General features: G+C 44.0%; 1 protein-coding gene across 1 annotated transcript in view; it reads left to right on the top strand.

Moving 5' to 3' along the window:
- Positions 1-27,595, top strand: part of KCNJ6 (potassium inwardly rectifying channel subfamily J member 6) — a 311,720-nt gene that overhangs the window by 196,499 nt on the left and 87,626 nt on the right. The window contains exon 3 of the mRNA XM_030913920.1: positions 6,127-7,047. Within this exon, the coding sequence (XP_030769780.1) occupies positions 6,127-7,047 (921 nt within the window). The remainder of the gene's footprint in view (positions 1-6,126; positions 7,048-27,595) is intronic.

Genomic DNA, 27,595 nt, shown 5'->3' with positions numbered 1-27,595 from the left:
ATATCTTTCCATTTGCTTATTGGCCATTTGGATATCTTCTTTGGAGAGATGTCTATTCAAGTCCTTTGCCCATTTCTGAACAGGTTATTTTTTTGTTAAGGTGTAAGAGTTCTTTATATATTCTGGATCCTAATCCCTTATCAGATGTATGACTAGAAAATGTTTTCTCCCTTCTGTAAGTTGGGGGTGATTTTTGATGAGGAAGAAACCACACTTCTGTGTCACTAAGGGCACTGCCCAAACAACTGACACTTGGTTAAACCCAAGAGAAGGATGACATCTGTCCCTTTCTTCTTAGCTCACTGTGACAGCCCCTCCAGCCCCCAGGCCTCCCAGATGCCTTCCTCCTTCAAAGTCCCCTGGACGGTTACAGGGATAGCTGACTCGACTTCTCCTATAGGGCCCACTCCTCAAGTCGCCTCAAACTTGCATACATTCTCACTTTTCCGTCTAATTCATACCCAGAACAAGGACCCTATAGGGTTTAGTTATGATTTTCTTGGATTCAGGTTAAGCAAATGTCTCAGTTTCTAAATTGTCAGCTACATGGGATGGGATATGTTTAGATCAAGTGCTTTATCATTATTTAACTCTTTGTGTGATACATTTCTTTTTTTTTTTTTTTTCAGTCTCAAGATTTAATAGAGTGAAAACAGAGCTCCCATACAAAGGGAGGGGATCCAAAGAGGGCAGCCATTGCCGGCTTGAATGCCTGGGTTTATATCCCGATCACTGTCCCTCCCCCTGTGCTCTCAGGCAATAGATGATTGGGTATTTTTTTACCTCCTGTTTTAGCCTGATTAGCATTTTAGTGAGCTCTCTTTACTACCTGATTGGCCAGGTATGAGCCAAGTTGCAAGCCCCATGTTTAAATGTGGATGTGGTTACCTTCCCAGCTGGGCTTAGGGATTCTTAGTTGGCCTAGGAAATCCAGCTAGTCCTGTCTCTCAGTCCCCCCTTCTCAACAGGAAGACCCAAGTGCTGTTGGGGAGGTTGATCGACGACCACTCTAAATTGCCAAACAACACATCGAGACACTTTAAAGGTATCTTAAATTTAAGATATCTTTCTTAAATCAGATATCAAAAGAGTGTCTCGATGTGTTGTTTGGCAATTTGTTTTTTTAATTATAAAAGTAATATAAAAAAGTAATAAAATTTATTCTAGAAAATTTGAAAAATGTTTAACAAGAAAATTAAAAGTACCCATAAACCCGCCACCCAAAATTGCTCTATTAACATTCACATCTGGTGTATTTCCTTCCAATCTTTGACTTTCCAGGTACATTTGAGATCTATCCTGTTTTTCTCAACTAGGTTTTCCCCATGACATTAAAGTCTCAAAGTACTTTTGGAACGTTTTCTTGGATACTGGAAGTTTCACCTGCAAAATTCATATATAATTTGAAATGTAAGAAACATCTCCTACAGACCAGGGCCACCAGGGCAGCCTTCCCTGTAACAAGAGCTGTACCTGAATTGCAACAACACAATCCCACTGATTCGGAGGACAAGACTCCGCCCAGCTGTGGCTCTGTCACTTGTTATTAATTCTTTCAGATTAAATTTCAATATGAAGCTATTTTGTACCTTAGCTAGTTCCATGTAAATTGATAATTTTTCTAAAAGAAAAAGAGAAAGAAAAGAGGAGGAGAAAAACTGACCTTCACACAGGCCCACATTTACTGTGAGCCAAAATCCTGAAAAGCTACTCTCAAAGTCAAGTAAATCGTCAAAGTTCCCAGCGCCATTCCTTGGGTCCCTTTGCACATTTGTGCAGCATTTCACAGTTAGCAGAGGGTGTACCCCCTCTACATTATCTTTGGTGGTAAGAACTTGCCTGTGTCATCAGCTGTGCAGGAATATGGGAGAAATGTCTGCTTTCCCAACCACAGCTGCAACTTGCCCTACGGAGCAGCTCAAAATGCTCCTGGAGATGCGATTTCGATCCCCCACTCAAATTCATACCTGGGATTCCAAGAAAGAAAGAAATGTTACAAAACGTGATCATCATTTCCTTCTATATTTACCCTGCAACATCCACATGCGTGCCCATGAGTGCTGAGCCGCCACTCCCTGCTCAGACCTGTACTCATCCTCTCTCTCTAGCCCCATTCCCTGTGATGACTCTGGACACAGCCCCGAGGCCCTGGTCCCTCTCTTGCTCTCGTCCACCCCATGCCCCACACCCTCTCCTCCTCTCTGACTGTGCCCTTCCTGGCCCCTTGGGGCTCCTCCTTCAGGCTCTTCTCTCCCAGAACTCTCACATTTCCTTGGCTTTTTTGGTTTCTCTCAACTCCATGCCTGTTCATCCCACCAGCTGCCATGATGCAAGGCCCAGGCTTCCCTCCCCATCTCCCTATGGATGCGCCTGGCCTGCACCCACAGCCTCACCTGTGAGGCACCCACTGGAGCCACCTTCCAAAGACACTACCAGGGAGGTTTGGCTTTTTCTGTTTGTTTTTAAATTTTTGTTTCCCATTGTTATTGCATTTTATTATTATTATACTTTAAGATCTAGGGTACATGTGCACAACGTGCAAGTTTATTACATAGGTATACATGTGCCATGTTGGTTTGCTGCACCCATCAACTCGTCGTTTCCATTAGGTATTTCCCTTAATGCTATCCCTCCCCCAGCCCCCCGGCCCCCAACAGGCCCCAGTGTGTGATGTTCCCTGCCCTGTGTCCAAGTGTTCTCATTGTTCAATTCCCATCTATGAGTGAGAACATGCAGTTTTGTTGGTTTTTAAAGGCAATGAAATAGCATTGCATTACATTTTTCCCCTAATACCAAACACAAGCATTTAATTAACCCCAAACACTAAACCCAAACATTCATCTTCAACTTCCTTTTCTCTTTCTCACAACCATTCCCCCTGACCACTCTTCTGCTTATAGGTGTCATCTATTTCTGCCCATAATATTAGAGATAAGGCTCAATTTGAAAACAGATGCAAAATATATAATGGGTCAAACACAAACATTGCTTTCCTTGTTTCTAGACAGATAGCAGCTCTCCACCCATGACTTAGGACCCAGGCCCCTTCACCTCTTGACTTCATTGTGCCCCACAGAAGGGGCAAAGGCATAAGGAGGGGACACATCCGCTATTTAGGACAATGGCCCAGGAAGACACACTCATTTCCAGATGGGCCAAGACCCAATCATCATGGCCAACCCTCAATGCAAAGAGGATGGGAAATGTGGTCCAGCCCTGGTGAGAAACTGGATTTTAGGGAAGCAACAGATATCCCCCCAGACTTTCCAGAGCACTGATCACTACTCATTCATTAACCTTTCAAGACAGGTTCTTCCAGGGGTCGAGACAATTGCCTGGAGCTGGGGGTTTGCAGTTTAGTCAGAAAAAGGATAAAGCCTACAAATTGGGGAAGTGGGGGAGGCAGGAATAAATTTCCTTCATAACAGTTTTAAAGTATGAAGTATCACTGAAGAGTGGAGAATCGGCTAATTTGACAAACCCTCTTCCACTTAAGGACTCAGAAAGACAAGAGCTTAGGGTGGCTTTGCACAGTTGGGCAGCCTCCCAGCGGCCAACGTGGGATATACACCAGGCCTGCTGGAGCCTTCACAGGGCTCTGCAGACAAGGTCTCCCCAGCCAGGCAGAGTTTGAGCCCAGACACCATTCCATATAAAGTCATATTTAGACACTTCCACTCAGCACAAAAAAATTAGCAGTGAGAGCTCGGAGTTGACCATTCAAGGACAAGAATACCCTGCCATGTAGGGGGTAGGGGCAGTGAGCAGGACACGGCCTCTGCCTCCCTCCACACATTCCAACCCACCTCCAGTGAGCAGGACATGACCTCTGCCTCCATCCACACATGCCAACTCACCTCCAGTGAGCAGGACATGTCTTCTGCCTCCATCCATACACCCACCCCATCTCCAGTGAGCAGGACATGGCCCCTGCCTCCCTCCACACACCCAACCCACCTTCAGCCCTCCCAACCTCAACAGCCTCCCATCGACATCTGTCCTGGTATTTGTTCTAAGAAAGGGAAAAAAGCAAATTTTCTTACAGATGAAGGATTTTTCTTATTATCAGTGAAGGACTATTGAGGGCGATCATCTGAAAGTCAAAGCTGTCAGACTGGAGAGTAGGCTCTGCAGAACAGATGCTGTCTCTTCCTGAGGCCGAAACATAAAAACAGATCCAGGGGGCTGATTTTTAAGGCAACTGATCATCCATGAGCAAGGTTAACTCAGAAGTTAGGTTGGTGGCACTCAAATCCCATCTCTGGCTATGTTCTCATTCACATAAATGATGGTTTGTTGACAGACGACAGTTCTCCTTTAACCAAGATAAAAACAGAATGTCCACAAAGGAAACACATGGCAGAGTCAAAGGACACAGAATTTAAGTCTGGAGGAAGAAATTTCTTACCAAACTTTCAGAAGACTTTAGTATTACTGGCCAAATAATTAATTTCATAAGTGGATTATATGCTTTTAAACAGCAGAACCAGTTCCAAAGTTCCCCTGCACTCAAGTTTTAGGAGAGCTTTCCTAATGCATTATTAACTAATGAGTGAACCAGTGTGTTAATCATAAAAGGCATAAGAAAGAACGTAACCAGACATGGTGCCTCATACTTGTAATTCCAGCGTTTTGGGAGGCCAAGGTGTAAGGATGACTTGAGATCAGGAGTTCAAGACCAGCCTGAGCAATATAGTGAGACCCCCATCTCCATGAAAATAAAAATAATTGGCCAGGCATAGTGGCATAAGCCTGTGCCTCCTGTGCCTACTCAGGAGGCTGAGGTGGGAGGATCACTTGAACCCAGGAGATCGAGACTGCAGTGAGCTATGATGGTGCCACTACATTCCAGCCTGGGTGACAGAGTGAGACCCTATCTCTAAAAAAAATAGTAATTTTAAAACATTTTTAAAAGAAGGAAAATAACCACAAGCTAAAATGACAGATGCTGAAGGTGGAGGAGGCAGAAACCAAATCAAATTTGTAAGCACAGAGAGAGAGAACATTTCCCCACCCTTTATTTACCTTGGCATTGAATCAGCCATTAAAGTACAATGCATGCATACTTACCAACAAAAACCAGAAATGTTTTTTAAACCCTGAAATTTGGCCAGTAGTTCAAAGAGCTTGTTCAAGATGCTTGCCCTAAACATAAGGAAAGTGACAAGGGAAAAATTTATTACAAAAAAAATTGATTGCAAGTCTGTTACATGCAGGCACAGAACACATGCATGGTTTTGTTTAACCTTATAACAACACTGTGAGTTGGGTATCATGGTCATTTTGTAAGTGAGGAAACTGAGGCTTACGAATTTGGATAGTGTATTGTAAGTCATTTCAGGCTGCCATAATAGAATATCACAGACTGGGTGGCTTAAACAATGAACATTTATTTTCTCATTGTTTTGGAGGCGGGTTGGCAGGGTTAGTTTCTGGGAGCCCTCTCTTCTTGGCTTGCAGATGGACACCTTCTCCCTGTGTCTCATATGGCTTTTCCTCTGTTTGTGTGCACCCCTGGTATCTCTTCCCCTTCTCCTCAGGACACCAGTCCTACTAGATTGGAGCCCCAACCTTATAGTCTCATTTAACCTTTAACTATCTCCTTAAAGGCCTTATCTCCAAATACAGTCACCTTAGGGCTTGGGGCTCAAGCCTTATATGGATTTGATGGGGACACAATACAGTCCATAACAGATATCATGGCTAAGAGCCCACTAAGAGTTGCTAAGTAGTAGAGCTAAGACTGTCTGAATCTAAAGAGGACTCCTTCATTCTGAGCTTACTGCCTCTCCCATGCCACAGCATCTCAGATAGAGTTGGGAGGCATCCCTCTGTAAGAGCTGACTCAGTAGAACCTGCTGGCAGGGACACAATTTTGCAGCAATAAGCTCCATCCTGGTGGGCAGGATGGTGAAGTACTTACACAAACTAGATCGAAGAGCACAGAAGTCCAAGTCAACTAGAGGCCTATCCAGATGGTGTGGAATAAAAATGGCTTTGTCTACTTTGTTTATAGCTACACAAATGGTATTTGGTTTCACTAGCCCATACAAAGTGTGCCGTTCCATTGTCCTCAAAGAGCCAGCCTTTCATTCAGTGTTTCTTTTCTTTTCTCCAAACCACCAGCTAATGTCCTGGAGGGCGACTCCATGGATCAGGATGTCGAGAGCCCAGTGGCCATTCACCAGCCAAAGTTGCCTAAGCAGGCCAGGGATGACCTGCCGAGACACATCAGCCGAGACCGGACCAAAAGGAAAATCCAGAGGTACGTGAGGAAAGATGGAAAATGCAACGTTCATCATGGCAACGTGAGGGAGACCTATCGCTACCTGACTGATATCTTCACCACCTTAGTCGACCTGAAGTGGAGATTCAACCTGTTGATTTTTGTCATGGTTTACACAGTGACCTGGCTCTTTTTTGGAATGATCTGGTGGTTGATCGCGTACATCCGGGGAGATATGGACCACATAGAGGACCCCTCCTGGACTCCTTGTGTTACCAACCTCAACGGGTTCGTCTCTGCTTTTTTATTCTCAATAGAGACAGAAACCACCATTGGTTATGGCTACCGGGTCATCACGGATAAATGCCCAGAGGGAATTATTCTCCTCTTAATCCAATCTGTGTTGGGGTCCATTGTCAATGCATTCATGGTGGGATGCATGTTTGTAAAAATCTCTCAACCCAAGAAGAGGGCAGAGACCCTGGTCTTTTCCACCCATGCAGTGATCTCCATGCGGGATGGGAAGCTGTGCCTGATGTTCCGGGTAGGGGACCTTAGGAATTCCCACATTGTGGAGGCTTCCATCAGAGCCAAGTTGATCAAATCCAAACAGACCTCGGAGGGGGAGTTCATCCCATTGAATCAGACGGATATCAACGTAGGGTATTACACGGGGGATGACCGTCTGTTTCTGGTGTCACCGCTGATCATTAGCCATGAGATTAATCAACAGAGTCCTTTCTGGGAGATCTCCAAAGCCCAGCTGCCCAAAGAGGAACTGGAAATTGTGGTCATCCTAGAAGGAATGGTGGAAGCCACAGGTAAGATGTGTTCTATCCTGGGATGGCTGTGGGATAGATGCTCATGTTAAACTGGACTTCATGTTCTTATCTATTACAAGATCTAGAATACTGAACCTCATGCAATATTGACAACATCCCCTTGCTTCATGACATAGTATGCCTACGTATCTCACCTGAAATATATCTGCCAAGAAGCCTAACCATTTAGTTTTTAAAAATCCTTTGGAAAATAAATTAATGAACAATGAAAAATCACCATGTAATATATTTTAAGTCTCCAAATATTTAAGTTAAAATCTGATCTGTCTCTAAAGCACGTTTTAAATGGCCTTAAAACATTGCTAATTTAAATACTTGAGGTTATTTATTACCAAGTTAGGAGGAAGAAGTTAAGTCTTTCAAAGGAAGCCTGACAAACTGCTTTAATAAAAATGCAATTTCACCCATTCTTTGAGAGTCATTTATAAGGCCTATAGCATTGGTTTTTCTTTTGTATGAAGTGAGTGCCTAGTATCTCTCCACACTTGACCTGCTGAGCCCCCAGTAAGTATAAAGTTGCAGACAAGTAAATAACTCTAGCAGAAAAGAAAAAAGTTGAAGATCCATTCATCTTAATCCCGCCGGCCCTCTTGCTGTTAATGGCTTATCACTGGGATGTTTTAGGGAAGATGATCTGTTCAGGAAATAGAGAAAATGGTCTGTTTTTACTGACGTCTTCGCTCATATCTGAAATTTGCACATTACACATCCCAACAGCAAAGCAGGTTCTGCCCATGTTTGTATGTAACATCCCCCAAAACAGAGCCATCAGCTATGACTCAAGATAACCATAGTGCCTCACAGGGAAAGTATAAACCAGAACCCTAATTCATTAAGGCCTTTATTGTTCTTTGAGGTAGTAATAGTGTCTTTGGGGTCCTTTTTCCTGATACCATCAGCCCTTTTGTGCTTTTAAGTCTTCAGCTTGAGATTCGGGTGGTTTATATTGTCTGAAATTGCATGACCAGCAGGCTGGCCCCATGTTCTTCATCAACCTGTGACAAGTAACTTAATCCCGTGATCCCTTTTAGGGAAAAGTCACTGGTCCCATGTTTCTACCTCCCTGTACCCAACAGGCAAGGTCACAACCTCTAACAAACTTCTCTTACGGTGGTGGTGTGAAACTTTTGCTATTTTGCTATAGGGTTTTCAAATGCAGCAAACAGTGAAAATGTGAGTAGAGGGCTTTGCATGGAGTTCAATGGTAAGAGCGGTCGCCTTTCCATAGAACAAAAGGCGCAGGAACCTAATGGGAAAGTAGCTTTAAAGAATAACAAAAGTCACTGGTGCGAAATAAGACATAAGTGCTCCAGGTGTTAACAGGAGCTGTACCTTGAGCCTGATTTGGGGGTGCATTTGTGAGGCAATAGTTAGGTGGAGGGGAGGAGGGAGAAGTAGAAGGGAGGGCAGGGGAGGAGGGAGGAGAATGGAAGGCAGGTGGAGGAGAAAGGAGAGGAAGAGAAGGGGAGGAAAGAGGCAGGTAGGGGAGGAGGAAGAGAGGCAGGTAGGGGAGGAGGAAGAGAGGAGGATGGGATACTGGGGAGGAGGGTGGAGAAATAAACAGGGAGCTGTCACTTTCCTACAGACCAGAAACTTCCCCAGCCTCAGCTGAGCACAGGGACTCTGGATCCCCCTAGCGGCCACAGAGCTACAGCCTCTGACACTATCTACTGACCACTCAGGATGCAGTTTTTCTTTTCGCTTTTCACCATAAATTCCCCCAAGAAGACGTGAGAGAAGGCAGTGTCTCCAAGCTCAAGAAGCAAAAACCACTGGAGAGGTACCCTCTGGTTACTGATGCTAATCTGAGCTTTACATTGTGGGAGGTAAGCTTTGTGTTCCCTCAAACCAAAGCCCAATCTCTGTAAAATAAATGAATCTGGAATGAGCAAATTATCTTTGTGATGTCCCTGAGTCGGAATTCTCCCTGGGGCAGGCCCTGTCTTTCTGATGACAGCTGGTAATGAGTGAGACTTTCCAAAGGGAGGAATATGGTTTTCTTGGTAATTAACAGTGATACTTGCCTCTGAGCACCCTATGGCCTTTCCACAGCTTTCAAGAGAAATCTGAGTAATTACCAGCAAAACCAATCCAAATGTTCACCCCACTCCCTGGAAAAAGGCAAATACCTACTTATTTTCTTTTAAAATCTAGACTTGGAGAGGGGGCGGTTCTAGAAAGTTCTGGAGGTGTCTGGAAACTGAATGTCTTGGTCTTTTCCTCAGGGGAATTGTACAACTCAGTACCCCTAGTACAGCTGATCTCTTACGTTTCAGCAGGATACTGTTTGTGAATGAAAAGCTCAATTAGGATTTATGGGCATTAAACAGGCCCTTAGGGGAGAAAAATGCTTCAATCTCTCAAAAACCACAGGAAAAAAAAAATGTGGACCAAATGCACACTCGAGGAAAACAAATTCACAGGGATCTAATTATTCATTGTAGTGCTGGACTGGAAATCAGGAGCCATGATAATAGCAAGCTAACACAAAACAGCTTCCCCTGCGCTCATCACTTCTTTCAAAAATGTCGCAGTTGACCTTAACCTGCTGTGCTCAGTGGTCTCCACGAGCAGGCCTCTTCCAGGGAGTGGGGGAGGCCCACATGGCCACCTTCACGCGGTGCCCTCTTCCCTGATAGGAAGCAGGCATCCTGGGCACAGGATGATGCTAACGTGGTGTTTTCCGGAGACCCGAGTTATCCCGCAGGAGGCCACCTGGGTCCTTCCGTCTGCTGGGAGCTCAGGCCCGGTGCAGGCGAGTGGTGCTCTGTGGATGCACTGCCTTTCAATGCCGGCCGCATTGCAGGGTCAGGTTCCATTTTTAGAAAATGAAAGTGGGCTCCTTGAAGGCTGGAAGTGAGCCCCCCTTTCATGGCCCTGAAGGGACTGCACAAAAGATGGACCCACACCCACGCAGAACAGCCCCGCATCCCTTAGGAATGGCTTTGGCCCGGTCCTGCCTCAAGTCAGAGGGACATGCCAGGTGACCTTTAAGAACCTTCCAGTCATGTGGTTCTATTTTTGAAAATGAATCAAACCCTGGAAAATTCTGACACCAGCCACTCAGACATCTAGGAGTTGGCCGTGTCTCATCTGCAGATATATTTTTAAAGGGGGCCGTTTATGTTCCTGACACATGGGCGATTTTGAGATAGTGGTGTTTACAGAAGGTTTCATAGCTACGTAAACAAACGTGCTCAGCAGCTGTGGCCCATGTGTGTTAAAATAGTAAAGCATTCATATAGACTGTTATTTATAGAGGGCAAATGGGCCTCGAGGCAAGATGACAGCCACGCAGCGCTGGGCTTGCTGCCAGTCAGCCCCCACTACGGCCTTGCTGATTGACGAACTTCCACATTTACCCCCAGCGATTATGCAACTGCGGGAGGCAGCATTTGCCTACACCTCGGCAAACGTGCCCGCAAGGATGAGTCCCCGTTAAGCCTTTTGGTTATTCTACACTTCTTTTGATGGAACCTATCAGACTTACACAAAAACAGACCCAGTAGTATCACTAACCCCCCGTGTCCCCGTCCTTCTGCTCCAGTGATTATCAATTCAGGGTCAAACTTGCTTCCTCTGTATCTCCACTCACTGGCTGCCCACCAGAATCACATCATTTCATCGGCAAATATTTCAGTATGTGCCCCTAAAAGACAAGGACTCTTTTTAAAATGTAGCTATCACACCATTATGACACCTAAAATAATGACCAATAAATTAAGATCCAACATCTACCGAGTGTTCAGACTTCTAACTGTCTTGTAAATGTCACAATTTTTTTTTTTTTATTTACAATCAGCTTGTTCGAATCAGGATCCAAATAAGGTTAACACACAGTGATTGGTTGAGATATCTTGTAAGCCTCTTAATCTGTGACTTCTTCTATCTCTTTTTTTTTCTGATAAGTTTTTCTTAAAGAAGATAACTTCTGAAAGATTTAAATACTGCATAGAATACTGGGGAAAGTGGAGGATGAAACACACCAGAGAGCACTTTATAGACAAGGAGGCAGGGCTGATTAATCAGAAGTCGCCATCTGGGAGTTACCAAGGACAGCCAGGGTTCACTGGAAATAGGTGAAGGCAAGCCATCCTTCACCATAGAAAAGCTCAGTTCTGTCGCTAGAAGAGTTATTCCCAGGCAGAGAATTTAGTCATATAAATCACATCACAGATCATAAAATTTTTGAGTTGAAGGGAATCTTTGCCCATTTTACAGATGAAGAAATGGAACCCCAACAAGACCCGTGACTTGGCTAAGGTCAAATAGCCACTAGCAGGGCAGGAGCTTGAAAGCCACAGCCATCGATGGTGTTGCCAGGAACTCCATGTTCAGTGCCCTTTGCACCATGAGTGCTGCTGATTCATGATTCGGCAGAGAAATGCACCCAGAAAAGACAACTGATATTTCTTTTTTTTTTTTTTCAGATAGGGTTTTGCTTTTGTTGCCCAGGCTGGAGTGCAGTGGCACAATCTCAGCTCACTGCAACCTCCGCCTCCCGGGTTCAAGCGATTCTCCTGCCTCAGCCTCCCGAGTACCTGGGATTACAGGCGCCACCACCACGCCTGGCTAATTTTGTATTTTTAGTAGAGACGGGATTTCTCCATGTTGGTCAGGCTGGTCTGGAACTCCCCACCTCAGTTGATCCACCCACCTCGGCCTCCCAAAGTGCTGGGATTACAGGCGTGAGCCACCGCGCCCGGTCGACAACTGATATTTCATGTGCAGATGACCTGGTATCAATGTGCCCTCTTTTCTTTTCTCTCACCCTTAGTTCTTCTTTTCCTTTAAGGTTCTTCTGTTTCCAAATGTCATCAGTTCATTTTTAAATTACATAGACATTGACATGAATTTTAAACAACCATATATCAGAATGAGATGTACCACAAAACAATTCTGAAATCAAAATTAAATAAGCATTGTCTACAAAAATACCCCTGGAAGAACATGATGTTCTGTCAGGTCTGATTTCCAAGCACATTTTTCTTTACTGTAATCAAAATGCCAATCTAGTCTAGCAGGGGAGAATATGAGATTGCAGCCTTTGAAAAGATAAGACTGCTGAGGGTAAGCATCACCATGCTCTTAAACTGTTTCTAGTAATGATGTTTCACAGCCACTAAATTTTTCAAATCTCATTTTTCTCCTTTTGATAATTTACTGCTGATCCCTCCATTGCCAAGCCATTATCTCCAATTTGACCATTTTTCTCTTAAGAGTTATAACCCCAACCACCCAGCCTGGGAAAAGAGTTAATTGGTGAGCTCTGAAATGCTAAGAACTTGGGTGCAACTCTTCATAGAGGCATCTTCCTGGAAAATCTCTATAAGGAGTGATTTTTTCAATTTAAAGACATATGAATATATTTTTCATAGGTCAAAATCTGCCACCCATAAGTCAAGAAATCCAGTTCTCCTTTCTTTTTGGGCATTAAGTTTAACTCATTTATTCAGGGCTTCCTTCCAAAATGTCTATCTCAATATAATATATCCCAGTAGTATCATTGGCTGGCTGGGTAAAAACTGGTGACAACTGCTCCCCAAATATGGTAAACTCTCTGTAATCCTCCACAGCTTGGGGACACTGTGTTCTGGTTCACCAAATGTCTTAACAATCAGATTTTGGATGCTCCGGTGCACACATAGAGTCTTAACTTTTCTACCACTCCTTCCAAAAGGCAGGCTACTGTAAGAAACCTAGCATTATAACTCCACTAAACATTTCCCATACTTTAGAAGACAAGGAGTCAAGGTCACCATATATTACTGTTATTGAAAAAAGCAAAAATTTTTCATTGTTCACCAGTACCAGAAAATCCATTGCTCTTCCTTCTCCAAATGGGCCATGAGAAGCCACTAAATTAGATGCTCAATAGAAGTGAGTGATGATCTCCCAATATATACAATGTGGAATTCAAAGCATTAGGACAAAATTGGACTAGCATCTAAATTTAGCTCAGACCCAAACTCTAAAGTCAATACTCATCTTGCAAAGGAAGAGCATCATCCAAATTAGGAGATGAATGTCAAATCGTGTGGAGCCTCTAATTAGCATATCCTTAAACAAACAGAGTTTTATTATTTCCTAGGGTATTCAGTAATACAAGTACGGACAGCAGGTTGCCAGCAAAGCAGTTTTTCTCAACAATTTCGAATGACCGGAAGAGGATCACTGAGGAAGGCTATGTAAATTATTCACACACACACACTCCTACACACATACACACATGTGCATACACATGCACACACAAATACACATACACACGTGTATGCACACATGCACACACACAGCACACGTGCACACATGCACACAAGTACACACATGCACACACAGCACACGTGCGCACACACGCATACACATGTATGTGTGAATACACATACACGCATGTACACAAATACACATGCACATAGGTACACACTGCATGCACAGGCAAATACACATACACATGCACACACAAATACACATGTATACACACATGCACATGCAAATACACATACACACACTGCACACACAAATACATGTACACACAGGTATACACACATGCCCACACATGCACAAATACATATACACGTGTATACACATACATGCACAAATACACATATACACACACGCACTTACTAAACAACTAAGCAGCCTGAGGTGCTGCTTCTCCAGTCAATCATGCCCTTGCTCCACAGTGGCACACCCACCCACTTATAACCTCGTTTGTTATATTAATTACTTGGTAAGCTTCTTTTTCCAAATTAACCTCTCTCGGCTACAGCTCAGCTCATCTGTACCCCTTTGTGTCATTTACAACATCAGGCCTTCCTGGGTTCAAGCTGCAGTTGCTCCCTTCCCTGCCTTACGTAACCTCTGTCTCCATTTCTTCAACTCTAAAATGGGAACAATAATGGTACCTACTCACGGGTAACCTTCCAACCCCCTGAATTCCATTAGAGCAGATCATTTCTCCCTCTATAGACCACACAGGCAAAAAACAAGAGTAAAGCTTTGCAGGGACAGGAGAACAGGCAGTCGGGAGGCCCAGTCCCCGCGAGCACCTTCATTGTCCCCAGGGACCTTGCAGTTAGTGCCGTGATAGAATGACAAATGACTCCCCTCTAAAACCACTCTGAAAAGTCAAAGCAGCGAGTGTTAACCTGTGAGCACCAAGCCACACAGTGTGCAAGCACAATGCAAGGGTAAGAGCCAGCCTGGCCTCTGCCCCGGCTACCTGCCATGAATGACAAATCAGTGGGATCTGAATTAATGAGAATCACTGGACTCAGAAAGGACTTTGCATTCCTATAGATAGTAACGTCTCATCATTCCAATTTCTGCCAAAAGTGGACATGAATGTAGATTACTCCCAGGTCTTCCGAGGCAACTGTTCAGTGAGAACAAGACTAATTGTTTACATTTGAAAACAATATGATTTCTATATTCCCATTTCCTCTTCTAGATTTTTCATAAGAATTCTGAAGTATCAGCTGATGTTCCAATTTAGAAAATGCATTTCTGTGCTGTTAACCAAATAATATTTACTTTCATGGTTAGTTCTTATAGATACGTCTGCTTTAAAGTACAGCTATACTTCAACAAAGTGGACAGTAAATGTGAGTTTCTGTGTAGCCAATTTCATTATTCTCTGTTTACATAGAAAGAATGATAGAGACTGCATCAGTCTGCTTTGGCTAAGTTATGCTGCTGTAACAAACAACCCCAAAGGCTGAAAACAGCGGTTTATTTCTCATTCACACTACATGGCAGCAGCAGCTGTGTTTACAGCCTGTTTTCTCCAAGATGCAGACTGAAGGAGCAGCTCCTACACAAGACACACCGTTCTTATGTCAGGGAAAAACAAAAGACATGGCCAAACACTTGCTTCTGCTCACAATTTATTAGTCATAGCAAGTCATATGGCAGTGCCTGATGTCAATAAAATGGGGAAACATAATTTTTTCACAGGAGCTTGGAATAAATCATTGAGGGCAACAATTTCAGTCTACCACAGATCACCTCATAGTTTTGAAAACCAGTAAGCTGAGTTGAAAATTTTTTGTGAGTTAGGTTTAGAAATGTGTGGTAGTCATTAGCGTGCTCACCAAAAATTCCCAGCTTTCATCCTTTCAGACACATATTAGATTGCATTTCCCTATTGTTGTTGAACAGGGCTATGCAACCAGTGGTCCCATCAATAGAAACATTAAGAGGTGAGTATCCCTCTGGTGGAAACTTTACAAGCCAAAATGTGTTCCCTTGCCACTTCTAAGGCTCTCATGGAAGCACATGTCACAGAGAAGCTTCTGTCCTCCTGACCCTTGACTGGCTTTGAAGAGTGGACCCAAGCCAAGTCCCATGTGATATACAGCATGACTGAGAAATAACCTTATGTTGGGTTAAGCCACTGAAATTTGGGTTGTCACCAAGGTAAAATCTAGCCTATCTTGCCTGATATAAAATGTCACATTAACATTTTGACAAGTTGGCCATTGTCTACTGCCAAGCATACTAGACTTGCCAGGAAATGAATCTGTAGCTGGCCACTTTGCAGAACTTCTCCTCCAGGCTTTAAATTCTTTCTTCACTGATGAAGACTGAGATCAGACACACGGAATTCAAATTCTGTCTCCACTCTTGACTATCCCTGTGATTGAGCATATCACATTCCTTACCTTCACAAAAATTTTTTTTCCCATTCTGAAAAATGGGAATGATTCTTGTACCTACAAAAAGATTCCACGAGATAATCATGCACATCCTTCATTGTGAAGCCCAACGTGTAGTAGGTGCTCAATCAATCAAGAGAGTGACACTATGATTCTGTGAATCATACTGTTCTCATAGCTATCATTCATTTCATGCCTAATGGATGCCAATTACCTTATTAGATGTTTTGCATGGATTATTTTAAATCTTCAAAGCAATTCTGAAATGTGGGTACCATTCCTATTTAACAAATGAGGAAGTTGGCTCTTGGGTGGGGGTTGGGAAGACAGTAACTTGGCCAAGGTCACCCAGCTGGTGAGGTGATAAAGCCAGGATGCAGTCTCAGGGCTGCCCTCTCCCCAGTCTATCTGCTCCAGTGCCCCTCTAGAGGAGCCTACACAAATCCTATGGCATGTTTGAGGGGCTCCAAGGTAGTGGTTATTGATTAGAGTTCATTAATGCACCGACAACTATGACTCAATGATATATAATTTCTTGATTACAGGCCATGGCTTCTCCACCGGGCTCCCCTTGCCTGACTGTAGGAGGCAGGCAGGGATGATCTAGTCTTGCATAACAGTTGGCATTGAGTCCCTTGAAAGGGCAGCCTAGAGGCTCCCACCCTTCAGTTCTACCCAATTCAGTGTTATCAGGTGACTGTGCCAGTTGAAGCTCCGGGTTAACCCCATCCAAAATGCCCTGGTGCCATGCCAAGTATAACCCAAAGTGCAACCAACCAGCCAGCTGACAAACCCTTAAGGGAGGGGAAAAAAAAAAAAAGTTTAACACTGAAAGGCAAAAATCAATTTTGACTCTGAATTCCCTGCCAGAAAGCACTATAAGAAAAAGATACAGGCTTTGATCAGCCTAATTAAGCTCGGCTGGGGTTTCCATTCCACTGTAAAAGATTCAACAAGACCCTTTTTGGAGAAGATGATGAAGATGATGATGATGATGATGATGATGATGACAAGGACGACTCATACTGAGGCCATCCTAGAAAGATTTTAATTATGCATCTGCTAAGTAAATACATTTCCTTTTACATTTCCTCAAGCATGTTTTATATAGTGTAAATATTAATAGAAATCTGTGAAAGCAGACGGATAATGGAGGGCTTGATGAGTAATGGGATTAGAGGAGAATGTACAATAGCGGATCGCTGAGATGGCTAGACTGTAGAGACTGAGTTTAAAATAGATTAAGGCTCCATTCACATTGGCCCAAAATTAAGTATGTTTAATACAACTTGGAAAGCTAAAGTAGTGATAAAAAGCAGGGCTTTGTTTGCTTAACATACTCAGTTAAATATGTACTTTCTGTTTCCTCAAAGTTGGAAAAGGTGTACAGCCTCAGGGGAACAAAAATGCTGCTGGTTCATGATCCCCCTAGATGATGTTAAAGATTCATGAGGTCCGACACGGATGAGTCAAGAGAGATTTCCAAGCATTTTCGTGGTCCCTCCAGCAGAATTTCTTTTTGTTCCCCCAAAGGGACCTCAGCATGTTCAGCCTGGCCTGCAGACCCTGTGTCACCCCATACCCCCAAGGCTAGGGGAAAAGAAAGGTCATATCTGTTAAGCCAACAACAGATGGGTCATGACTACCAATAAGAGGGAAGGCAACTTGAGGGGCCACCCACAAATCAGGCCCAGCAGAGCAGGACGGGGCTGGGTTCCAATACAGCTGCATGGAGTCACATCCTGGGTTTGGTGGATGAATTAGCAAAAGCCTCATCTGTGGCTGGATTTCTCATCCCCGACATTGAAGAGGCTCAGTGTGAGCACTTTGAGTTCCCATGCCAGCCAGGCGAGGTGTCCTCCACTGCCACATTGAAAGGTAGAATGGCACAGTGGCGTTTCTGTCCTTGAGTGCAGTCTGACACATACTCGACCAGGTACAAGGAGCATCTCATGAACAATGAGCACCCACGACCCAGGAAGGTGGTGGCCCAGTGGAGAGGGGGCATGGAGGGTGTTAGCTGCTTTGTGCACTTGCCTTCAGGGGTACCTGTCACATGTCCCACCCTAGGGTCTCTTATGATGATGAAATGAAATCCACAGATGTAATATGAATTTAATTTAAATGTTTAGTCTTTTTATCGTCCAACTCACCAAACTCATGATTTCCACTTTCTTCCCTCTCTTCAGTCTTTCAACACCACCTCCCCCTTAGATAGCAACCTGGTCTCATGCTTAGTTGAGAAAATAGAAGCAATCAGACTGAATACTGGCATCTTCTCACGACCATTTCTGCCACACACCTGGGCCTCTCCCTCTTTCTTTCCCCCATTGCTGTGGAGCCCTGTTCCATCAAGGACCATCTCCGCATCCCATCTCCTCAGCTTACTTAAAGACTTTTGGACTAGAACCATCCTCTTTCTTTCCTCCATCACCAATTTTTCCTAATAGTTTTATTTCCATCAATGTCAAAACATTCCTTGATGTTCACCACCCCAAAGAACAAACAAAGAAAAACAAAACTATACTTCTTTTGGTGCCATGCCCCTTTCTAGTACTATCCCATTTCTCAGCTCTCATTCCCTCAGGACTTCTAGAAAGAATCGCCTGTCCTCTCCTTCACACTTTCTTACTTCCCATCTCAAACAGGCTTCCCTTCCTACCACACCACCAAAACTCACCAACAACGTCCATCCTGCCAGATCCAAAGACCACTCCACTGTTCCTGTGTTCCCTGGCCTCTCCACATCATTGGTGCACTTGACCACAGCCTCCCTCTCCAGTACTTTCTTCCTTGGCACTCATGACTCCCCTACTGCTTTCCTTCCTACCTCAGTAAGATGCCTTTCCATTCTCCTCTGCAAGCTATTCTCCTCTTCCCAAAATGCCTCAGAGCCTATTCCAACCAGAGTCCTATCCCTCACTTTCCTTCTCAGTGACTTCAGTCCTTGACTTTAATTGCCGTCTTTTTCTATGTGACACCAAATTTCTGTCTTCAGTACTAACCTCTCCCCTGAGCTCTGCACTCAAAGATTTAAAGGCATACTTGGCCTAACAAGCTTGTACAACCAGTGTGGCCAAAGCAGAAGCTAGAGATTTCCCAAGTCCTCCAAAGTCTGTTTCACTCTTCATCTTCCCCAAGGCCATCAATGTTATCATGAACCATACAGTGACTCAAGTCAAAACCTACAGTGTCATCGGAGATTCATCTCAGTCCCTTACCATGGGAGTCCTATGGGTATTACTTCCAAAATATGTCTTTCTCTATGGCCACCATCCCAGATTAAGTTGTCATCATGTGGAAGCAGTGACGTTCAACTGGTCTGCTAATGACCACACTGCCAAAGTTCACTTGGCACAGAACAGCCAGAGCACTTTTTTTTTTTTTTTTTTTTTTTTTTTGAGACAAAGTCTCATTCTGTCATCCAGGCTGGAGTGCAGTGGCACAATCTTGGCTCACTACAACCTCCGCCTCCCAGGTTCAAGTGATTCTCCTGCCTCAGCCTCCCAAGTAGCTGGGATTACAGGTGCCCACCACCACGCCCAGCTAATTTTTGTATTTTTAGTAGAGACGGGGTTTCACCATGTTGGCCAGGCTGGTCTCGAACTCCTGACCTCAAGTGATCCACCCACCTCAGCCTCCCAAAGTGCTGGGATCACAGGCATGAGCCACTGTGCCCGGCCCAGAGCACCCTTAATAAGACAGAAATCAGAGCAAATCACCTCACTTGCTTGAAACCCTTCAGTGGATTTTCACTGCACTTGGAAAACTCCATGGCCTATAAGATCCCCCTGGCCTGGCTCTTGCCTGCTTGTCTGCTCTCACCTTCAACCTCTTTCCCACCTGACATGTTGCAGCCACACGGGTTTCCGATCCTGAGCACAGAAATCTTGCTCAGGGAGGTCTTCTCTGATCACCCAAGAGAAACTAGCTCTCTGACCACTGTACATCATACCACGTTGTGTGGCACTCATCGCCAGCTGACATTATCTCATTAATTTAATTATTACCAATTAGAATGTAAGCTCCGTGAGAACAATGCCTTGTCTTGCTCATTGCTGTCCTCTCAGTACCCAGAGCACTTCCTGGACCATAGTAGGCCCTGGATAAATACATAGGTACAGAGAGAATGAATGGAAAATAAATGAGTGAAATCTCCCACGTGCTCACAAACCAGACTGGTCTCTTAAGCACATAGAAAAAGTCTTGAGTCACTTAAAATTGCCACACATAAAAAAAAGTTAACCTGGTCTTGGTCAAACCTGAAGCCTCTATCTTCTGGCAATGAGAATAACTCCAGGCAACCAGTTCCAACCGCCTCCTCCCTGTCTCCTTCAAGGTTCCCTTCCTCTACCTGCAATTTACAACCTCAGTGGTTCCCCAGGGCTCTGGCCTGCGCCCTCAAGTGCTTCCCTTCTGCACGTTTTCCCAGGCAATCTCTTCCTGCCTCTGGGCACCAACTCCATCAGTATAGAGAGAGTTCCCACAGGCACAGCCCCATGCCTCTCTCCTAAGCCACAGACCCAGGCAGCTGTGTCCTCCTGGGCGTCTCCATCGGGGTGGCTCTCAAGTCCCTAAAATATAATGTGTCCTAAACTCAGATTTGCTTCCTGTCATGCATTACACATCTTGATGAAAGGAACTTTGTCTCCCAGGTGCCCAGGTCAGACACCTGGCCATCATCTTGTGCTCTTCCTTCCCACGTGCTCCACACCCCAGCTATTCCCATGGGGCTGCTGCCAGACCATAGGCTCTCTTATGCAAATGAGCAAAAGGCATCCGTCCTCAAGACACTCTACTGCCATCTGCTGGGAAATCTGTGTAATAGCGCTATACAGCTGTGCGCCTTAGATGTGGTGAGCTGTGCAGTGTACACCCTGCACAACCATATGAGGTGGCCCTGGCTAAGCTTGTCCATTCCATCTTGTACCTGTCTCTAGTACCCAAACATCCTTTCAGGGTCTTGGCTGCTGCCCTGGTTCATGCCACCAAGCCCTCCTGCTGGACCATTACCATGCTCCTATACTGATCTCCCTAAATGTAGTCTCTCGTTTTTGCAATTCCCTTCCTCACCATTGTCAGAATAAACTTTGTAACATAAAAATCTCATCCCTTCACTCTCCAGCTCAGATACTCTCAGTAGCTTCTGAGGAGCTAGAGAACAGAGACCAACCACCTTTGCCTATCACAGACATGTCACCTCTCCAGGTGTCCTGTCCTTTGCCCCACTACCTCCATAAGCTGCAGAAATTCCTGAATATGCCATGGATTATTTCAACCCTGGCCTGCACATGTGCTGTGACACCGTCTCTGCCTAGGATACCCTTTTCCATTACCTTTCCAATAACTCCTGCCCACAAATCTCCCTGCAAATGCCACGCCTATGGAACCTTTCTCAAAAGTCCTCCCTCTCTGCTTCTGCTGAGTTTCTGCAAATCTCCATGATGTCTTATGGATGACTGACCACATGTGGGTGTCCTCAATAGACTACACTTTGGAGGATAAAGATTATGCCTTTTTTTTTTTTTCTATTCCCAAAAAGTAACACAATCTGACACATGTTCAGTGCTCAATAAAAAGGATGAAAAAAAAATAAATGACTTTTCTAAAAATAAGGTGTGGCCTTTCTAAATATGTCTCACAGCCTCTAAAGAGTTTCCTTTCCACCAGGCACTATGTAATCTGGGCTCTACCCAGGAGTTGTGGGCAACATCTGGCTTCCCTATGAAAGCTGTCATGCCATTTAATGTAAAAATTAAAGACACATTTTACTAAGAGTATTCTATAGGTTCCCTTCTCACCCAGTATTCACCACACATCTTATAAACTCCATCTGACATAAATACAGAGAGTTTAAAGCAGACATCCAAAAAGCAAACTTGTCCCCAGATTTAAGAAACTCTGCCAACTAGGAATGTCCCTGTGCTCCTTTTTAAAGTAGGTCTAGTCCAATGGAGACTCTCCAGGGCCAGGAGATTGGACTCCAAGAGCAGCCATGCCCCAAGGCTTTCACACCACCTAATTATGTGCTCAGGGAATCCCTTGGATGTTATCCGGTTTCCCTGGCAAATCCCCTCCCCTCTCCCAGAGGAACAAGCCAACTCTCAGAAGATCAAAACATGGAAAGGGTGATCCCTTTCCAGAAGTCTCTAATCAATATCAACGTGAGGTATCCATATCAATAAAGAATGGTCTATCTGTAAGTAACCCTTCCCCCTGCAGTAATGGAGGAGGAGTGGGAAGGATGAGCCTCCAAAACCATGCAAAAGGCCTTTTGAAAGGTAAAAACTCAACAGGCAAGGGGGCCGAAGCTGAGGTGTACTCAATCTATAGGCAAGGACCTTCCAGAACCTTCCATGTGCCTGACATTGTGCAAAGATAAAAAGGACAAAGTCCTGCCCTTACGGAACTGATATTTTAGAGCAAAGATTAAGCAAAGCATTTCCTGTAAAGGGCCAGATTGTCAATATTTCAGGGTTTGTGGATAGTCTCCATCACAACAGCTCAATTCTGCCATAAATTGAGTTTATGGACACATATCATTTTCACATGTCATAAAGTATTATTCTTCACTTTGGATTTTTTAACCATTTTAAAATGGCAAAATTAGACAGGTGCCATGGCTCACACCTGAAACCCCAGCACTTTGGGAGGCCAAGGCAGGAGGATGGTTTGAGCCCAGGAGTTGGAGACCAGCCTGGCCAACATGGTGAAACCCCATCTCTACTAAATATACAAAAACATTAGCCAAGCGAGGAACAGCTCCAGCCTCCAGCTCCCAGCAAGAGCAACACAGAAGACGGGTGATTTCTGCATTTTCAACTGAGGTACTGGGCTCATCTCACTGGGGTGTGTCGGACAGTCAGTGCTGGTCAGCAGGTGCAGCCCGAACAGGCAGAGCTGAAGCAGGGCAAGGCATTGCCTCACCTGGGAAGCACAAGGGGGAAGGGAATTCCTTTTCCTAGCCAAGGGAAACTGAGACACACAACACCTAGAAAATCAGGTAACTCCCACCCTAATACTGCGCTTTACCAAGGGTCTTAGCAAATGGCACACCAGGAGATTGTATCCCACACCTGGCCCGAAGGGTCCCACGCCCATGGAGCCTCCCTCATTGCTAGCACAGCAGTCTGAGATCTAACTGAAAGGCAGCAGCGAGGCTGGGGGAGGGGCACCCGCCATTGCTGAGGCTTAAGTAGGTAAACAAAGCCACCAGGAAGCTCAAATTGGGTGGAGCCCACCGCAGCTCAAGGAGGCCTACCTACCTCTGTAGACTCCACCTCTGGGGACAGGCCATAGCTAAACAAAAAGCAGCAGAAACCTCTGCAGATGTAAATGTCCCTGTCTGACAGCTTTGAAGAGAGTAGTGATTCTCCCAGCACAGAGGTTGAGATCTGAGAATGGACAGACTGCCTGCTCAAGTGAGTCCCTGACCCCTGAGTAGCCAAACTGGGAGACATCCCCCACTAGGTGCAGACCGACACCTCACACCTCACACAGCTGGATACACCTCTGGGACGAAGCTTCCAGAGCAAGAATCAGACAGCAACACTCGCTATTCGGCAATATTCTATCTTCTGCACCCTTCGCTACTAATACCCAGGCAAACAGGGTCTGGAGTGGACCTCAAGCAAACTCCAACAGACCTGCAGCCTGAGGGTCCTGACTGTTAGAAGGAAAACTAACAAAGAGAAAGGACATCCACACCAAAACCCCATCAGTACGTCACCATCATCAAAGACCAAAGGCAGAAAAAAAACACAAAAACAGGGAAAAAGCAGGGCAGAAAAGCTGGAAATTCAAAATATCAGAGTGCATCTCCCCGTCCAAAGGAATGAAGCTCATCACCAGCAACGGAACAAAGCTGGATGGAGAATGACTTTGATGAGTTGAGAGAAGAAGGCTTCACTCAATCAAACTTCCCAGAGCTAAAGGACAAACTATGTAACCAGCACAAAGAAACTAAAAACCTTGAAAAAAGAATGGACGAATGGATAACTAGAATAATCAATGCAGAGAAGACTTTAAAAGAACTGATAGAGATGAAAACCATGACACGAGAACTACGTGACAAATGCACAAGCTTCAGTAACCAACTTGATCAACTGGAAGAAAGAGTATCAGTGATTGAAGATCAAATGAATGAAATGAAGAGAGAAAAGAAGTGTAGAGAAAAAAAGTAAAAAGAAATGAACAAAGCCTCCAAGAAATATGGGATTATGTGAAAAGACCAAATCTACGTCTGACTGGTGTGCCTGAAAGTGACGGGGAAAATGGAACCAACTTGGAAAACACTCTGCAGGATATCATCCAGGAGAACTTCCCCAACCTAGTAAGGCAGGCCAACATTCAAATTCAGGAAATACAGAGAATGCCACAAAGATACTCCTCGAGAAGAGCAACTCCAAGACACATAATTGTCAGATTCACCAAAGTTGAAATGAAGGAAAAAATGTTAAGGGCAGCCAGAGAGAAAGGTCGGGTTACCCACAAAGGGAAGCCCATCAGACTAACAGCAGATCTCTCAGCAGAAACTCTGCAAGCCAGAAGAGAGTGGGGGCCAATATTCAACGTTCTTAAAGCAAAGAATTTTCAACCCAGAATTTCATATCCAGCCAAACTAAGTTTCATAAGTGAAGGAGAAATAAAATCCTTTACAGACAAGCAAATGCTTAGAGATTTTGTCACCACCAGGCCTGCCCTACAAGAGATCCTGAAGGAAGCAATAAACATGGAAAGGAACAACCGGTACCAGCCATTGCAAAAACATGCCAAAATGTAAAGTCCATCGATGCTAGGAAGAAACTGCATCAACTAACGAGCAAAATAACCAGCTAATATCATAATGACAGGATCGAGTTCACACATAACAATAATAATCTTAAATGTAAATGGACTAAATGGTCCAATTAAAAGACACAGACTGGCAAATTGGATAAAGAGTCAAGACCCATCAGTTTGCTGTATTGAGAAGACCCATCTCACATGCGGAGACACACATAGGCTCAAAATAAAGGGATGGAGGAAGATCTACCAAGCAAATGGAAAACAAAAAAAAAAGCAGGGGTTGCAATCCTAGTCTCTGATAAAACAGACTTTAAACCATCAAAGATCAAAAGAGACAAAGAGGGCTGGGCGCGGTGACTCAAGTCTGTAATCCCAGCACTTTGGGAGGCTGAGACGGGCAGATCACAGGGTCAGGAGATCGAGACCATCCTGGCTAACACAGTGAAACGCTGTCTCTACTAAAAATCATACAAAAAAAAACTAGCCGGGTGAGGTGGCAGGCGCCTGTAGTCCCAGCTACTCGGGAGACTAAGGCAGGAGAATGGCGTAAACCCAGGAGGTGGAGCTTGCAGTGAGTGGAGATCCGGCCACTGCACTCCAGCCTGGGCGACAGAGCGAGACTCCGTCTCAAAAAAAAAAAAAAAAAAAAAAAGCCAAAGAAGGCCATTACATAATGGTAAAGGGATCAATTCATCAGGAAGAGCTAACTATCCTAAATATATATGCAGCCAATACAGGAGCACCCAGATTCATAAAGCAAGTCTTTAGAGAAGTCTTTAGAAAATTACAAAGAGACTTAGACTCCCATACAATAATAACAGGAGACTTTAACACCCCACTGTCAACATTAGACAGATCAATGAGACAGAAAGTTAACAAGGATATCCAGGAATTGAACTCAACTCTGCCCCAAGCGGACCTAATAGACATCTGCAGAACTCTCCACCCCAAATCAACAGAATATACATTCTTCTCAGCACCACATCGCATTTATTCCAAAATTGACCACATGGTTGGAAGTAAAGCACTCCTCAGCAAATGTACAAGAACAGAAATTATAACAAACTGTCTCTCAGACCACAGTGCAATCAAGCTAGAACTCAGGACTAAGAAACTCAATCAAAACCGCTCACTACATGGAAACTGAACCTGCTCCTGAATGACTACTGGGTACATAATGAAATGAAGGCAGAAATAAAGATGTTCTTTGAAACCAGTGAGAACAAAGATACAACATACCAGAATCTCTGGGACACATTTAAAGCAGTGTGTAGAGGGAAATTTACAGCACTAAATGCCCACAAGAGAAAGCAGGAAAGATATAAAATTGACACCCTAACATCACAATTAAAAGAATTAGAGAAGCAAGAGCAAACATATTCAAAAGCTAGCAGAAGGCAAGAAATAGCTAAGATCAGAGCAGAACTGAAGGAGATAGAGACACAAAAATCCCTCCAAAAAATCAATGGATCCAGGAGCTGGTTTTTTGAAAAGATCAACAAAATTGATAGACCGCTAGCAAGACTAACAAAGAAGAAAAGAGAGAAGAATCAAATAGATGCAATAAAAAACAATAAAGGGGATATCATCACCGACCCCACAGAAATACAAACTACCATCAGAGAATACTATAAACACCTCTATGCAAATAAACTAGAAAACCTAGAAGAAATGGATAATTTCCTGGACACTTACACTCTCCCAAGACTAAACCAGGAAGAAGTTGAATCCCTGAATAGACCAATAGCAGGCTCTGAAATTGAGGCAATAATTAATAGCCTACCAACCAAAAAATGTCCAGGACCAGACAGATTCACAGCCGAATTCTACCAGAGGTATAAGGAGGAGCTGGTACCATTCCTTCTGAAACTATTCCAATCAATAGAAAAAGAGGGAATCCTCCCTAACTCATTTTATGAGGCCAACATCATCCTGATACCAAAGCCTGGCAGAGACACAACAAAAAAAGAGAATTTTAGACCAATGTCCCTGATGAACATCGATGCAAAAATCCTCAATAACATACTGGCAAACCAAATCCAGCAGCACATCAAAAAGCTTATCCACCATGATCAAGTGGGCTTCATCCCTGGGATGCAAGGTTGGTTCAATATACGCAAATCAATAAACATAATCCAACATATAAACAGAACCAAAGACAAAAACCACATGATTATCGCAATAGATGCAGAAAAGGTCTTTGACAAAATTCAACAGCCCTTCATGCTAAAAACTCTCAATAAATTCGATATTGATGAAGTGTATCTCAAAATAATAAGAGCTATTTATGACAAACCCACAGCCAATATCATACTGAATGGGCAAAAACTGGAAGCATTCCCTTTGAAAACTGGCGCAGGACAGGGATGCCCTCTCTCACCACTCCTATTCAACAGAGTGTTGGAAGTTCTGGCTAGGGCAATCAGGCAAGAGAAAGAAATAAAGGTATTCAGTTAGGAAAAGAAGAAGTCAAATTGTCCCTGTTTGCAGATGACATGATGGTATATTTAGAAAACCCCATTGTCTCAGCCCAAAATCTCCTTAAGCTGATAAGCAACTTCAGCAAAGTCTCAGGATACAAAATCAATGTGCAAAAATCACAAGCATTCTTATACACCCATAACAGACAAACAGAGAGCCAAATCATGAATGAACTCTCATTCACAATAGCTTCAAAGAGAATAAAATACCTAGGAATTCAACTTACAAGGGATGTAAAGGACCTCTTCAAGGAGAACTACAAACCACTGCTCAGTGAAATAAAAGAGGACACAAACAAATGGAAGAACATTCCATGCTCATGGATAGGAAGAATCAATATTGTGAAAATGGCCCATACTGCCCAAGGTAATTTATAGATTCAATGCCATCCCCATTAAGCTACCAATGACTTTCTTCACAGAATTGGAAAAAAACTGCTTTAAAGTTCATATGGAACCAAAAAAGACCCCGCATTGCCAAGACAATCCTAAGCGAAAAGAACAAAGCTGGAGGCATCATGTTACCTGACTTCAAACTATACTAAAAGGTTACAGTAACCAAAACAGCATGGTACTGGTACCAGAACAGAGATATAGACCAATAGA

This window comes from Rhinopithecus roxellana, chromosome 13 (assembly GCF_007565055.1).
Source record: "Rhinopithecus roxellana isolate Shanxi Qingling chromosome 13, ASM756505v1, whole genome shotgun sequence".
In the NCBI taxonomy this organism is placed as follows: Eukaryota; Metazoa; Chordata; class Mammalia; order Primates; family Cercopithecidae; genus Rhinopithecus; species Rhinopithecus roxellana.
The sequence above is the reverse complement of the archived record's forward strand: the minus strand, read 5'-3'. Positions and strand labels throughout refer to the sequence as shown.